The sequence below is a fragment of the Odocoileus virginianus genome, chromosome 16, assembly GCF_023699985.2.
Source record: "Odocoileus virginianus isolate 20LAN1187 ecotype Illinois chromosome 16, Ovbor_1.2, whole genome shotgun sequence".
Classification (NCBI taxonomy): domain Eukaryota; kingdom Metazoa; phylum Chordata; class Mammalia; order Artiodactyla; family Cervidae; genus Odocoileus; species Odocoileus virginianus.
This window is the reverse complement of record NC_069689.1, coordinates 4,331,801-4,349,097: the sequence shown is the minus strand read 5'-3', so window position 1 is coordinate 4,349,097 and position 17,297 is coordinate 4,331,801. Positions and strand designations below refer to the sequence as shown.

General features: G+C 42.7%; 1 protein-coding gene across 2 annotated transcripts in view; it reads left to right on the top strand.

Annotated features, from left to right (window-relative positions):
- The window catches only part of OTUD7A (OTU deubiquitinase 7A), a 382,361-nt gene that overhangs the window by 282,565 nt on the left and 82,499 nt on the right, over window positions 1–17,297 (top strand). For both annotated transcript variants that reach the window (XM_070477660.1, XM_070477661.1), the window contains one exon: window positions 16,062–16,244. In XM_070477660.1, coding sequence (XP_070333761.1) covers window positions 16,062–16,244 — 183 coding nt within the window. The remainder of the gene's footprint in view (window positions 1–16,061; window positions 16,245–17,297) is intronic.

The following is a 17,297-nucleotide window of genomic DNA, read 5'->3' as shown; positions in this document are numbered from 1 at the left end:
GTTTTGCAGATTTTTGTCTAATATATTTGTAAATTGCATTTCTTCTGTGAATAAAATCAAGCATCTTTTCATATGTTTCTTATGTTTCGTGGACATTTATAATTCTTTTTTTGTGAACTCTCTTTTCATGTCCTTTTCCTGTGTGTCTTTTGAATAGTTAGTCTTTTTTTCCTTATTGGTTCCAGGCAAAAAGCATGCACACTGCACATGCACACACATGCCCACACAGGAGGAAACAGAGACATGCCCCCTGTCGTATCTGCCCTGTGTGCCCAGCTGGGGAGCCACGGCTGCTGTGGCTAACAGCTAAGGCCTCCAGAGTTGTCATCCTAACCAGAGGATGTCACCTCACCCAAGACTCTACCCTCCTGGAGGCACCCCCATCCAGTGCCTTCTTTATGTCCGAGCGTAAGAGCTCAACCCCTTACTGATACCCACCAGGGTTCTTAGCCTTCCCCCATCAAAGATAATTGACTAGAGACCAGACAAGAAATTCAGGCAAGGTTTTATTGGAATCCGTGCTGCTGCAGGTGGGAGCAAGAATAAACAACAGGTTCCATTGCTCACTCGCTTGCTAAGTGAGGGGTAAGCATGTTCCTTATATGAGGTGAGGGTAGGGGTGTATGTGTGTGCAGGGGGCATGTGCAGTACCCTGCTTTTGCTCTCTTCAGAAGTGGCAGTTGGGTTTTTCTGTCTTTTGAATCTTTTTGTCCAGAATTTGCCCTAACTATACATGCATGGGGTTGTTTTCAGTCCCATACAGTTTCTTTGTATATTATTGCTTGAGGAGAGATGTCCAGGTACAAGTATTGCAGCACTGCAGCAAAGAGTCCCAGATCCCAGCCTATCCCATTACCACAGAGTGGACATCTCTGAAGGGCCACCCCCACTCCCGTGCCACCTGCCAATTCAGCCGAGGCCCTATTGCACCTTCATCCCCCACAGCATGCCCCCCTTCAGATTTTCTCATGAACAGACCTGCCTCAGAGATGACGCCTTGTTCGTGATAGAAGTTGCAAGCATTTTCCCAATTGACATTTGCCTTTTGATACTTTGTATAAATAGAAGTCTCCCTGGGGTTTCCACTTCCATTGCATGGTTTTGTCTGATTGTTCATGTACCAGTTATTGAGGCGGCGGGGTGGGTTGGAGGGCTGGAAGTGCCCCCTCCCCCCGACTGCTGTTATGTTTCAGAGCCTCCCTGGTTATTCTTACTTAGTTTACCAAATGAACGTTAAACTCTACATGTCTGACTCCAAGAAGGAAAAAAAATGCTTATATTTATGAGGACAGATTAAATTTACAAATTAGCTTATGAAGAAATGGTGATATTGAGTCTTCCAACTATGAACATAGTGTATGCAGTTCTACTTTTCTGCCTTTTAGGGATATCATGATTATTCCACATACGTGTTTTACACATCTCTTTTAAGTTCCTTTCTCAGTATTTTTCTTTTAGTTGCCATTATAAATGGAATATTATCTTCCATTATGTCTTCTAACTTATTTTTGTTTATATTTGAAGGCTGTTTTTCATGTATGTCAATTCTTCATCCTTTGTATTGGTGCTATTCAGACTCTGTCCAGCTCTCTTCCTCCCTCTAGTGGGAACATGGGTGCATTACCCCTCCTGGCCCCTGTGGCTGGATGGGCCCTTTGACTAGTTTCTTGCCATGGGGTTGTGAACCGAAATGAGGTGACACTTCTGAGTCAGAGTGTTTGATCCTTAGTTGGAGATGCTCCAGGACTTTCTCTCCCTCTGACACATTGAAGGGCAGTTTTTAAGGGTAGCTGCAGAGCTGGAGCTGACCCACAGCAGATTTTGGGGCCGAGCCGAAAAACAAACATTTGTTGTGGTGGTCTCACAGGTTTGGAGGCTGTTGCCATAAAATAGCTGGCATTCTTCTGTGAATAGCCCATGTCAGTGTGCTTATCTTAGTATCTCAGAGTAATTTCTGGTTTAGAGTTTTTACTTTTTATCTAATATGCATATATTCATATTTCTTATGTCTTATTTTCATATGTGCCTGGGATTTGTTTTAACCGGGTCTAGTAAGACACACACACACAGAAACGACCGTCATGAAGCAAGCAAGTTTTCCTCCCAGTTCTGTAGAGGTGGGAGTCATAGCACACAGGGCTACCCGGGGAAGCATCAGGGTCAGAAAGCAGAGGAAGTGAGGGGAGCACGTGGACGCAGGATATTGTTACTGCAGGAAGGACGGGGCAAGGCAGGGTGGCTGGGTTTAGGATGACTGATTGAGTCATTTCAGCAGGCATGGGGAGGCTGCCCCTGAGCCATCTCCGCCCTGGACGACTGCCCAGAGCGGGAGGGCCTGACAGAGGCGGTGGCTGGGGTGTGGGCTCTGGATTGGCTCGTTTTTCTTATTGAAAGGCACACTTGCTGGGGAGTCACTTGTCATTACTAAAACCTGAGAGTTCTGGGAAGAGTGAGCTCTCACAGGTCAGCAAGACCTCAAAAATACAGAAAATAAACAGTATGATTAATCCATCTCCACTACGAACGGAACTCCTTAGCATTATAAAGTGGCCTTCCTCATCTTCCGTAGTGCCTTTTGGCCTGAATTCTGCTTTATTTGATGTAAGATTATGACCACCTATATTGCCTTTTGTTGTTCTTATGATTATTGTTATTGTTTTATCTCTGCCTGATAAACCATGGTTCCTCTCCTTTAGTTATAACCTTTCTGAATCACTTCACTTTGAATATAGCTCCCATATACAGCACAAGTTGGTCCTCGCTTTTTAAAGTAATATGAAAAATCATTTTCTTTAACTAGCTGCATTAAACCTATTTAAACTTATTGCTATGACAGATATGGTTGGTCTTAATTCTGTCATATTATATTTTCTATTTATATATAAATATTTAAATGACTTTCACTATATTTTATTAGCTTTTTATTTTTAAATGTTTTTTCTGCTGTTCAGAACACTTACATTTTTTAATCTAGTGTTTACTTTTAAAAAGTCTACTTTTATGTACTACTATCCTCGTTCCCTTTTTCCCTTGTTTAATGTATTTATTTTTATTGAAGTGTAATTAATTTACAATATTGTGTTAGTTTCAAGTGTACAGCAAAGTGATTCAATTATACATATATATATATATGTATTCTTTTTCAGATTCTTTTCCATCATACATTATTAGAAGATACTGAGTATAATTCCCTGTGCGACAGTAGGTCCTTGTTGTTTACCTATTTTGTATATAGTAGTGTGTATATATTAATTCCAAACTTGCAGTTTATCTTTCCCTGCTACCCCATTGTCTCCTCTGGTAACTGTAAGTTTGTTTTCTGTGTCTGTGAGTCTGTTTCTGTTTTGAAAATAAGTTCATTTGTATCTGGTTTTTTTTTTTTTTTTTTTTTTAGATTCCACATATAAGTGGTATAATGTGGTATTTGTCTTTCTCTGACTTAGTCTGAGGATCTCTAGGTCCATCCATGTTGCTGCAAAAGGCATTATTTCATTCTTTTTATGGCTAAGTCATATTCCATTGTGGGGCTCCCCCGGTGGCTCAGTGGTAAAGAATCGCCTGCCAATGCAGGAGACACAGGTTCAATCCCTGGGCCGAGAAGATCCTCTGGAGAAGGAAATGGCACCCCACTCCAGTATTCTTGCCTGGGAAATCTCACAGACAGAGGAGCCTGGCAGTCTACAGTCAATGAAGTCGCCAAGAGTCAGATATGACTGAGCAACTAAACAACAAAATATTCATCTATCACCCATGTCGGTGGACATTTAGGTTGCTTCTCTGTCTTAGTTGTTGAAGAGTGGGGCTATAAACATTGGGGTGCATGTATCTTTTCAAATTAGAGTTTTCTTCAGATATGCCCAGAGTGGGATTGCAGGATCATATGGTAAGTCTATTTTTAGTTTTTTTAAGGAACCTCCATACAGTTATCCACAGTGGCTGTACCAATTTATATTCCTACCAACAGTGTAGGAGGGTTCTCTTTTCTCCACACCCTCTCCATCATTTATTGTTTGTAGATTTTTTGATGATGGCCATTCTGATCAGTATAAATTGATACCTCATTGTAGTTTTGATTTGATTTGCATTTCTCTAATAATTAGTGATGTTGAGTATTTTTCCATGTGTTGGTTGACCATCTATATGTCTTCTTTGGTGAAATATCTATTTAGATCTTCCACCCATTTTTTGATTGGATTGTTTGGTTTTTTGATACTGAGCTGCATAACCTGCTTGTATATTTTGGATATTAATCCTTTGTCAGTTGTTTCATTTGTAAATATTTTCTCCCATTCTGTCTTGTCTATCCTTTGTCAGTTGTTTCATTTGTAAATATTTTCTCCCATTCTGTCTTGTCTATGGTTTCCTTTGCTATGCAAAGGCTTTTAAGTTTAATTAGGTCCCCCTTGTTAATTTTTGTTTTTATTTCCATTACTCTAGGGGATGGATCAAAGAAAATATTACTGTGATTTATGTCAAAGAGTGTTCTGCCTATATTTACCTCTAGGAGTTTTATAGAATCTGGTCTTACATTTAGATATTTAATCCATTTTGAGTTTACTTTGTTGATGCTGTTAGAGAATGTTCTAATTTCATTATTTTACATGTAGCTATCCAGTTTTTGAGCATTGCTTATTGAAGAAACTGTCTTTTCTTTTGTATATTCTTGCCTCCTTTGTTGTGGATAAATTGACCATGTGAGCATGGGTGTATTTCTGGGCTTTGGAATTCCTAGCCACAGCAATCAGAAAAGGAAAAGAAATAAAAGGAATCCAAACTGGAAAAGAAGTAAAACTTACTGTTTGCAGATGATGATGCTATACATAGAAAAAGATACTACCAGAAAGCTACTAGAGCTCATCAATGAATTCAGTAAAGTTGCTGGGTACAAAATTATACACAGAAATTTGTTACATTTCTATACACTAGTAACAAAAGATCAAAAAGGGAAATTAAGACCACATGATAAATATAATTAATACTGCTATATGTTATATATGAGAATTGTTAAGAGAATAAATCCTGAGTCTTCATTAAAAGGAAAAATATTTTTTCTATTTCTTTAATGTTATATTTATATGACAATAAATTTTTGCTAAACTTACTGTGATAAACATTTCATGATGTATGTAAATCATTATGCTGAACACCTTCAACTTATGCAGTACTGTATGTTATTTATATCTCAACAAAACTGGGAGAGAAATGAAAAGTTAAAAAAAAAAAGAATTTAAGAAATTACCATTGCATCAAAAAGAATAAAATGCCTAGGAATGAATCTACCTAAGAAGACCTGTACTGTGAAAAATATAAGTCCTTGATGAAAAAAATAAAAGCTGACACAAACAAATGGAAATACATACCTTGTTCTTGGAGAGGAAGAATCAATATTGTTAAAATGACCATATAACCCAAGGCAGCCTACAGATGCAGTGCAATTCCTGTCAAATTAAAATGGCATTTTTGGCAGAACTAAAACAAAAAAAAATTTTTTAACTTGTATGGAAACACAGAAGACCCTAAATATCCAAAACAGTTTTAAGAAAAAAGAAGATAGTTGGAGGTATCATGCTCCCTGACTTCAGACCATATTACAAAGCTGCAGTCATCAAAACAGCATGGTACTGGCACAAGAACAGACATCTAGATCAATGGAACTGATCTAGACTAGTAGATCAGGTTAGTTTTGTAATTTAAAATATCTTTCTGATATTTAGAAGTTATATTTTTATCTGGTGATTATTTTAAAATTTTCTACCTTGATGTATTATCCTTTCCCTTTTTCTTATAGTTGGTGTCAATGATCTGCCTCAATAAAACTAGTTTATATCTTCTTCCTCTTCCCACTCTCTCTTCTACCATCCAATTTAGTTAGTGGTATATGGTTCACACGTTTCTAGTGTTTTCCTTAATACTGTTATATATGTTTGCCCTCCACTCTTGGGCGACAGATCAGCCCCAGGGCAGCTAGTGGCAGCAGTGAGGCCAGGGAACCCTCTGCTCCTGGGTGTCCTCCAACATCGGTTCCAATCTTCCCCAGACCCCCTTCCCAGCCACTCCAGTGGGACCTCTGCCTCAACCCCCGGGCAGCACTCTGACCAACATCCAACAGCCAGTGAAGGTTTACACACTAAACAAGGACCAGCAGTGGGACAACCAGGGCACTGGGTGTGGCATCCAGCTGCGTGGAGCAGCTGAAGGGCATGTCTCTGCTAGTCAGAGCTTGAAAAAACGTGGTCCACTGGGGAAGAATGGCAAATCACTGCAGTATTCTTGCCTTGAGAAGCCCGTGAACAGTATGAGAAGGAAAAAGATACAACACTGAAAGATGAACTCCCCAGGTCGGTTGCTGTCCAATATACTACTGTGAAAAAGCAGGGAAATAGCTCCAGAAAGAATGAAGAGGCTGAGCCAAAGTGGAAACAACACCCAGTTGTGGATGTGCCGGGTGGTGAAAGGAAAGTCCGATGCTGTAAAAGAACAGTGTTGCATAGGAACCTGGAATGTTAAGTCCATGAATCAAGGTAAATTGGATGTGGTCAAATAGGAGATGGCAAGAGTGAACATCGACATTCTAGGATATAGTGAACTAAAATGGATGGAAATGGGTGAATTTAACTCAGATGACTATTATATCTACTACTGTGGGCAAGAATCCCTTAGAAGAAACAGAGTAGCTCTCTAGGTCAACAAAAGAGTCTGAAATGCAGTACTTGGCTACAATCTCAAAAACGACAGAATGATCTCCATTTGCTTTCAAGGCAAACTATTCAACATCACAGTAATCCAAGTCATGCCCCAACCACTTGCTGAAGAAGCTGAAGTTGAACGACTCTCTGTAGACCTACGAGACCTCCTAGAACTGACACCAAAAAAAAAATGTCCTTTTCATTTTAGCAGACTGGAATGCGAAACTAGGAAGTCAGGAGATAACTGGAGTAACAGGCAAGTTTGGCCTTGGAGTACAAAATGAAGCAAGGCAAAGCCTAACAGAGTTTTGCCAAGAGAACACACTGGTCATAGCAAACACCCTCCTCCAACAACACAAGAGATGACTCTACACATGGACAGCACTAGGTGGTCAATACCAAAATCAGATTGATTATATTCTTTGCATCTGAAGATGGAGAAGCTCTATACCATCAGCAAAAAACAAGACCTGAAGCTGACTATGGTTCAGATCATAAACCCCTTATTGCAAAATTCAGGCTCAAACTGCAGACAGTAGGGAAAACTACTAGTCCGTTCAGGTATGACCTAAATTAAATCCCTATGGTTGTACAATGGAGGTGATGAATAGATTCAAAGGACTGGATTTGGTAGGCAGAGTGCCTGAAGAACTATGGATGGTGGTTCATACTGTTATACAGGAGGTGGTGACTAGAACCATCCCCAAGAAAAAGAAATGCAAGAAGACAAAGTGGTTATCTGAGGAGGCCTTACAAATAGCTGAGAAAAGAAGAGAAGTGAAAGGCAAAGGAGAAAGGGAAGCATATACCCAACTGAATGCAGAGTTTCAGAGAACAGCAAGGAGAGATAAGAAAGCCTTCCTAAGTGATCAATGCAAAGAAATAAAGGAAAACAATAGAATGAGAAAGACTAGAGATCTCTTCAAGAAAATTAGAGATACCAAGGTAACATTTCATGCAAAGAAGGGTACAATAAAGGACCTAACATGAGCAGAGGAGATTAAGAAGAAGTGGCAAGAATACACAGAAGAGCTGTACAAAAAAGGTCTTAATAAACTGGATAACCATGATGGTATAGTTACTCACCTACAGCCAGACATCCTAGAATGTGACATCACGTGGGCCTTAGGAAGCATCACTACAAACAAAGCTAGTGGAGGTGATGGAATTCTAGCTGAGCTATTTAAAATACTAAAAGATGATGCAGTTAAAGTGCTGCACTCAGTAAGTCAGAAATTTGGAAAACTCAGCAGTGGCCACAGCACTGGAAAAGGTCAGTTTTCATTCCAATCCCAAAGAAGGGTAATGCCAGAGAATGTTCAAGCTCATTTTACATGCTAGCAAGGTATTGCTCAAAATCTCTCAAGCTAGGCTTCAACAGTACATGAACTGAGAACTTCCAGATGTACAAGCTGGATTTAGAAAAGGCAGAGGAACCAGAGATCAAATTGCCAACATCTGCTGGATCATAGAAAAAGCAAGGGAATTTTTAAAAAATCTTCTTCTGCTTGTTTGACTGCACTAAAGCCTCTGACTATGTGGATCACAACAAACTGTGGAAAATGCTGAAAGACATGGGAATACCAGACCACCTTACTAGACTCCCAAGAAACCTGTTTGCAGGTCAAGAAGCAATAGTTAGAACTGGACATGGAACAGTAGACTGGTTCAAAATTTGGAAAGTATATCAAGGTTGTACATTGTCACCCTGCTTATTTAACTTATATGCAGAGTACATCATGTAAAATGCAGGGCTGAATGAAGCACAGGCTAGAATCAAGACTGCCAGGAGAAATATCAGTTACCTCAGAAATGCAGATGATACCACATTAATGGCAGAAAGTGAAGAAAAACTAGAGAGCCTCTTGATGAAGGTGAAAGAGAAGAGTGAAAAAGCTGGCTTACAATTCAGCATTCAAAAAACGAAGATCATGGCATCTAGTCCCATAATTTCATGGCAAATAGATGTTTCATGGGAAACAGTGACAGACTTTATTTTCTTGGGCTCCAAAATCACTGCAGACAGTGACTCTAGCCAGAAAATTAAAATGTGCTTGCCTCTTGAAAGAAAAGCTATAACAAACCTAGACAGCATATTTAAAAGCAGAGACATCACTTTGCTGACAAAAGGCTGTCTAGTGAAAGCTATGGTTTTTCCAGTAGTCACATATAGATGTGAAAGTTGGACCATAAAGAAAGCTGAGTACTGAAGAATTGGTGCTTTTGAACTGTGGTGCTGGAGAAGACTCTTGTGAGTCCCATGGACAGCAAGGAAATCAAACCAATGAATCCTAAAGGAGATCAACTCTGAATATTCATTGGAAGGACTGGTGCTGAAGCTGAAGCTCCAATACTTTGGCTACCTGATGCTGATAGTGGACTCATTGGAAAAGACCCTGATGCTGGGAAAGATTGAGGGCAAGAGGAGAAGTGGGCAACAGAGGATGAGACAGTTGGATGGCATCACCGACTCAATGGACATGAGTTTGAGCAAACTTCAGGAAATAGTGAAGGACAGAGAAACCTGGCCTGCTGCAGTTCATGGCATCCCAAAGAGTTGGACATGACTTAGCAACTGAACAACAACAAATTATATAAGTTCAGATGTGTATATTTGACCTGCCAACTTTGAATACTATCTTGTACTCCCATGTAGTACAGCTAAAGCAACTGTGGTGGACTCTGCTTTCTACCACTTTTGTTTTGGCAGAATATTCTCCTCTGTCATTTGTATCTGTACCTTTGCTTTTACTTGGCTGTACATTTAAATACATTTACTGCTCCCTCAATTTCCCTTTGCCAAACCTCCATTCATTCTTGACTGGCTGGAACTCATCTTCTCATAATTTTCTCAAGAACAATACATGTGACTATTATTTCCTGAACTCATACCTGTTTTAAATGGTTTGTCTATAACCTTTATCCATGAAAAAAATAGCCTAGATGGGTATAAACATTTCCTAGCTCATACTTGTTTATTTTTTTCAGTATCTTCAGGCATTGAATTTGGTTGCCAAGAACTATGTTACCAGCCTGATTTTTTTTTCCTTTTTGCTGAAATATTCAAATAATTCTCTTTATCTTTAAAACATAATAATGTTATAAGGCTATATCATGAACACTGTCCTTATATTTCTTTATTATACTAGGGCAGTCTTCTTGCAGCTTTTCAATGTGTATGATCAAGTATTTATGTTAGAAATTCTCTATTTTGAAAGGCTAAATCTGTGATTGCTTTTCTTAGATTTCTCTCCTGAAACTGACATCTCCTCTGCTCCTGATTTTCCTCCCCTTTTCCCTGGTTGGATACCCAAGATCACTAGATGGTGGCTGTCCCGTTTTTATTTCTTCTTAATTAATGAAAGGATAGTGTGGAACTTGTACATTTTTAATTGTTTAACATTTGTATCTCTGTGAATGAAGTTTCCACAGTGGTTAAGAATATGCCTACCAATGCAGGAGACGCAGGAGACATGGATTTTGATCTCTGGGTCAGGAAGACCCCCTGGAGAAAGAAATGGCAACCCACTCCAGTGTTCTTGCCTGGAGAATCCCATGGACAGAGGAGCCTGGTGGGCTACAGTCCATGGGGTCACAAAGAATTGGACATGGCTGAGCATGCACACACACACACAATTTTTCTGAAATGATAAGATAAAGCATAATATATGGGCATGGTACTATGTCTTTTTTTTAATTTCTTTTTTTTGAGAATCAGCAGAAAAGGGAATTATAAGCACCCGGATGTGGACCACAGTGCCTGTTCAATGCAATGTGATTTCACATGACAAATGCTTTCCTTATCTTAAAGTTTCATGAAGTTTTATTACAATCGCATTTTAGCATACCATTTTGTTGAGTTTGCCTGGTGATAAGGGAATAATAAATTACTTCCATATGATAAGAAAAATGCTGTCCCTTTTAATCATAGCTTTCTTATTTTGAGCTCCAATGATGTATATGTGGCATTTCTTTCACCTGTAGTCTCTGTCTACCGTTTCCCCTGTAACCTTTTGTTTATTTCTGTCTCATTTTGTTCACTTTACTAATTTTGATCTTTATGTTTTTTTACTGTGGTATCTGCACCTGTTTTCTCTCTGCTTCCTTATAATGGAGTTTCATCTCTGAAATTATTTTAACTCTTTTTTTCTCCTGAGTTTAGTCAGTTCTTGTTTCATAGCTTCCCATGGGATCATACATCTCTGCTTCAGTGTTTTCCTTAATGGATGTGATGCTTTAGTGCTAAATTAAAGTATACATACCCCTTCAAGAGAGAAAACAAAATACAGTGTTTAACTTGAGATCAAACCTCACTTGATGTTCTTGTTAAGACAAAAATAAAATGAATTAGAAGTTTAAAACAGAAGCACATCACCAGTAGACTTTGCTGGAAGGTAAAACCTGTCCCTGCTGGTATCCCAGTCACCTGCATGTGACAAACCCAAACCGAGGCAGCGCCCAGAAGGAAACATTTATCAGGCAACTGCCTCCACTTCTCAAGGTTTCAAGTTGAGAAATTGCAGACAGTGATACTGTCCTACCAGAAATACTGTCCTTGGAGCAATACTGCTGGAACATCATTAGAAACTCAGGTCGGCTACAGGATAAAAATGAGTATTTCTAGCTGTGCAAATTGCTCTTGCAAATCAAATCAGGATTCTGCACGTAAAGAATCAGAGGGGAATATTGATTAGATAATTGACTGGCATCTGCCGTTGTTGAACATTTGGCCTGGAAACTTGGGATACAGACTGTAACTGGACCTATGGCTATTCCCATAGAGGTGGACTTAATCTTCAAAATGGGATATAAATTAAGAGGAAAAAAAGAACAAGAAGAAAAATGGGGGTGGGGGCGGTGTATCCGTGTGCTTTAAGGGCAGGAAAAGGCAAAGGAGCCAGCAATGGGGACATAGAGTGTTCAGAGTCATAGGACGAAGGGGCTGTTAAGACGTCATGTTGGACAGAGGCCTTCTGGTGTCTGCCTAGTGGCCTGGTGGCCTGCTAGTGTTTTAGGGGATGACCTGAATGACACATGAATGGGAATTTCATGTAGTACAGGTGAGTCTATGGGGAGCAGAGTAAAGACCCAGCAGGTGAGAACAGTGTCAAGGTGGGGGTCCGGAAGGAGGGAAAGTCCTATTACTGAGTCAGGACGGCAGAGGAGAGGATTTCAAGGGTGGTCAGCGGCCAGGAGCCTTGACACCCACAACAAGGCCAGGTCCAAGGGAACTGTAGCCCCCAGAAGCTTAGGCTTTGATCAAGACAGACCTGGATTTGAATCTCAGTTCTGTCACTTGCAAGCTGGATTTCAACCATAAGTGACAGAGGTTGGACTATTCATAATAAGTGAAAACTTGTTATGAATAGTCTTAACACTAAGAGCTATCCATGTGCCCAGAACTGTACAAATGTAGTCTCCTCGCCTCACTTACCCCTCCTTGGAACTTTCATTCAGGGCATTTTGTTATCCCGATTGCACAGAAACATAACCTGAGGTTTCCCGTGGTGGTGTGCTCTACTTACGGTCACGGAAGTAGCCAGGGAGCGGGGCCAGACCCAAAGCCCGGGCTCTTTACTGCTCTGCAGAACCCTCTAATAAGTGAGCTGGCTTCAGAGCTCGTCGCCTGTGGCTGCCCCAGTCACCCAGCTGTGAATCCTGCCCGCCCTCAGCCCACTCCCTCACTGAGGTGGTGCCACCATGGTGGGTCTCTGTCCTGCCCACCCTCAGCCCACTCCCTCACTGAGGTGGTGCCACCATGGTGGGCCTCTGTCCTGCCCACCCTCAGCCCACTCCCTCACTGAGGTGGTGCCACCATGATGGGCCTCTGTCCCGCCCGGCCTCAGCCCACTCCCTCACTGAGGTGGTGCCGGCCTCAGCCCACTCCTTCACTGAGGTGGTGCCACCATGGTGGGTCTCTGTCCTGCCCGCCCTCAGTCCACTCCCTCACTGAGGTGGTGCCGGCCTCAGCCCACTCCCTCACTGAGGTGGTGCCACCATGGTGGGTCTCTGTCCTGCCCGCCCTCAGTCCACTCCCTCACTGAGGTGGTGCCAGCCTCAGCCCACTCCATCACTGAGGTAGTGCCACCATGGTGGGCCTCTGTCCTGCCTGCCCTCAGCCCGCTCCCTCACTGAGGTGGTGCCACCATGGTGGGCCTCTGTCCCACCCGGCCTCAGCCTGCTCCCTCATGAGGTGGTGCCGGCCGCAGCCCACTCCCTCACTGAGGTGGTGCCACCATGGTGGGCCTCTGTCCTGCCTGGCCTCAGCCCCCTGCCTCACTGTGGTGGTGCCACCATGATGGGCCTTTGTGCCCTTCACCTCATCTTCCCTCCGTGTGACTTCTGTTGGGACTCTCCCAGACTTAAGAGTGGACAAGATGAAAGGGGATCTTGAAACGTATGCTCTCTGAGCACCAAACCCTACTCCTAGGCCACCAAGAGCCTGTCCCTCTCCGCTGTATTTTCTGTCTTTAGATACAGTCTGTACGACCCGCCAGTGTCAAGCTCATCCCTGGGCCATCCTTCCCTGTCCACGTGTCTGTAAGTTACCACTTGCGTTCCTGGTTGTGCTGAGCAGCTGTCTGTGGAACTGTGCAGAGCTGGAAGCAGATCTCAGAACCCCTAAACTTCTGTGGACTTTGTCTGCTGTCTGTCATGCTTGCTTCCCCTTCAGTGGCCTCATGGACCCTTTCCACATGCATAGACACTGGGGTCCTGGATCCCTGAGGAATTCTGAATTCTCTAAAATCTTAAAGTCAAGCACTTGGGGCTCATTTGGGAGCTGCAATCTGTGGACCGTGCTGCCCCCTCCGTCTTCACTCTCACCTCATACTTACTGGATCTCCATTTGCTAAGCGGTGTGGCCCAGGTGAGAACCAGGATGCTCGCCAGTTAAGGATATGGGCAGGTGTTCAGCGGATGGAGCAGGAGTCCAGGGCAGTGATGGGAGAATACGATGGAGGCAAGAGCAAGTGGGGAAAATCAGCGAGTGAGAGGTCTCTGGGTAGGAGATCAGAGCGGACTGGCCTTTGCTGATGGCTGGACACGTGCTTCCCATCATCACCCCAGCTAATCCTCTAGGCATGCAGAAGGAACATACCCTCACCCTGGAGTGCTGGTCCACAGAGGCTATGCATGATCACTGGGGTGCGGCCTTCATACTCCAGCCTGATCACCTGTGATGGGAACATAGATCGGGGGCTCTGGAAGGATCTCCTGTCAGGAATGGGTAGTAACAGCAGGACACACTCTTTCCTGAGGGTGGGAGAAGTGCCGTTGGCTGGCTCCTGGGAGCAGAAGCTGGGGTGGGGCACAGCTCTGCTAGGACCAGGTCTTGTGTACAGAACAGCCCTGCAGGAAGATGCAGTTGGTGGAAAGATGAGATTGGAGGGTTCACATGCAAACATTGTGGTGCAGCAACCTTCTAAGCCTCCCTTTCTGTTTGTGAGGAGCCAGGACAGTGCCTGCTCCCCATGGCACTGTGGGATAATAAAACCCACGGCTACACACAGTGCTCCACGGGAGCTGTTTCCCTTATAGCCAGTATTCGTGGGGCTGGTGTCATTGCTAATACATGCGTCCATATTAACATGTCTGCATTCCATGATAAGATTGCATTCTCAGTGCCTCTCCTCCACCTCCCTCTCCCTGCCCTTTTTCCCCAACAGTTTCAACCTTCCCTGGGACATTTGCGACCCTTGGCCCTGCTTTAGAGCGAGGTGCCCACCCAGGTCATTGCCCCTGCTAAGGAATAATGTCCCTAAAGGCAGAGCCTGTCCTGCCCTCAATAGACCATACCCTGGAGCATGGATGCCCACTTGATAGACACAAGCACTTAGACTTGAAAGTGCATTTGGCATTGTGTGTACACTGTGATTGTTAGTCGTGTGCAAGAGTGAAAGAGTGCTTTTATTTCTGCTTCAACTGGTTTCCATGACACAACTACTAAACAGTATTGGGGCTGCCTTCCACAAAGGACCCTACCTGTCACTACTTACAAAAACACCCCAGACCTTGCTGAGGTTTAGTTGAATAACCTGGATGATTTTGTTTGCTTTTCTTCCACATTGAGACATGCAAAGATGCTTCTGTTGTGTCTTTGTTACCTGACTGTGAAGGAAAAAAATATTATTAAATTGTAAATGATTATATGATAGAATTTAAACATTTCTGATTGATAGTATCAAGTCTGTGGCAGAAAAAAAATTAGAAGGACCAGAGGAAAATGTTCAGATATTATTTTAGACATTCAAAGCCTTGGTCTGTTGTCTGTACCACATAATTAGTCAATATAGTAAATACCTGCATTTTGAAGTTAGTTGGAAGAGGGTAAGATTTTACTTGCTTTTTAAAATTAGAGCTAAGCTTTTAATTCTTTGCCTTTAAAAAGTACATGGTTGCTTAATGGAATTGGATGCAATGTGAGCTATCTCTTTCCTTCCTCTGAAAGTCCACCAAGTCTCAGAGTCAGGGATCTGGGCTCCCACTCTGAGTCCAGACCCCATCAGCTTCCCCTTGTGCTGTGAACCCCCAGCACCCATCCCCGCCAAGTGTGCCCAGGGTGGGCACAGCTGTCTTGCCTGATGTCTCACCCAGTTCATCACCTGAGCTCTGAGGTGGCCTCTCACCAAAGCTCCCACTCAGCGAGCACCCCCCACCCCAAGCCTCTGCACTCTCCAAACTAAGCTTCAAGGAAGCACTAAAATACTGAGCGAGAGCCCAAAGTGGAAATTCTTTTTGTTTACTTTTTCTTCCTCTGTGCTTTGCTTCCCTCAGAAAATAAGCTCTGCAGCTAGGTTTTCAGAGGCATGGAAGGTTCTGCAGGGTCTATGAATCTAAGGCCAGGATAATAGGTACGTCATGTACCTCAGAGGGACCTCAGGCATGGGTGAGAAATTCTGCTTTTAGAGAGTACACATCAGGACATTTTACTCCTTCGAAAAATGAGAACTAAGACTACAAGGGCCTACTATTAGCACAGGCAACTATATTCAATATCTAGTAATAACCTATAATGGAAAAGAGTCTGAAAAAGAATAGACCTATATATGTGTAGGTATAACAACCTCTTTGCTGTATTCCTGAAACATTGCAAATCAACTGTACTTCAGGTTTGTTTTTTTTAAAAGGGTAATGAAAATGTTCTGGGATTATATAGTGTGGATAGCTGCACAACTCTGTGACTATACTAAAAACCATTGAGTGAAAAACCAAAAAAGGAAAAGAACTTAAAAAAAAAAAAACAAACAAGAACTGCTGGTGGGGAGTTTGATTGAACAGGTGCTAACAGAGACCCTTCTTTGCAAGGTTCTCTCCTAACATGTAACCATTATTCATGCATCAGTATTGTAATCTCTTGTCATTTCTCATCTCCAGGCAAAAACTGGGACCTCACGGCCGCTCTGAGTGACTATGAGCAGCTCCGACAGGTGCACACAGCCAATCTTCCACCTGTGTTCAACGAGGGCAGGTGCCCCAAACAGCCTGAGCGAGAGCCACCCCCGCCCGGGCACACAGCCGAGCGGCCCTGCCTGCCCAGGCAGGACGACATCGCCCAAGGTACCGGCTTCAGGGCCTGCCAGGCGCCAGCTTCCTGGTCCAGCATGGTTTACAAGGGGCTGGGGCAGGGGTGCACAGAAGGGTGAGGTCATCATCTTTCCCAGCTGCAGGCAGATGGGGCTCTTCAGGCACCACCCCTCACCCTGTTGTTTACAGCTTCCATTCCTGCCTCAGGGGCAAGGGAGAGTGAGTCCACTTCTCTGGGACCCCACATTCCTCCTGGAGTCCTGGTTTTCCCAGACTTGACATCTCTCACCCTTGCAAAACTATTTCCCAAGTGGCATAGACTCCAAACCTGTTCGACACTGATATTCATCATCCATGTGTTTCATGGGATGAATTCTTTTTTTCCGAACTGGGAAAATTTCATTGTAACAAATATATATAAAGGAAACCTTAGAGTTTTCTTCTCCACATCTCCCATACCTCCCGGAGACTAACCAGTGGCCCCATCCGGTTCTGTCTCCTTCTGCTCCTTCTTACTTTGCTTGTTCAGAATGCAAGCACATCCAAGTCAGATGCACATACTGCATTCGGCAGAGTGCTGGTTTCCTTGAGCAATAGATCGTGATCATATTCTCTTCATATTTTACACCATAGTATATGATTTCTTTTAAACCATATCTGTTCATGGTGATTCTGTTTCTTCTTAGATTTTGTTGTTAGTGGTGGTTTTTTGACATTACAGGCACTGCTATAATAAACTTTATACCGTAATTTGTACATACTAGTGCTCTTATTTCTATAGGCTGGCATTTCCAAGGTGGATTTGCTGTACCAACACATGTGTTTTTTTGTTTAATAACATCAGGACTTGGTTCCCAAACACATATCTTTTCACCATGTGTGAAACTGGGTGTTTCCATTCATTCTTGCCAGGACTGGGTGGTCTCATGATGGTTTTCCTACTTTGTTTTTCTACTTTGAAGGGTAAAAAATAGTTTCATCTTATCATTTGCTTGTTAGCCAGTTGGATTTCCTCTTCTGTGATATTCTTATTCAGGTACTTTGCCCATTTTTCTATTGTTTTGTTTGCATTTTTCTTATCAATTT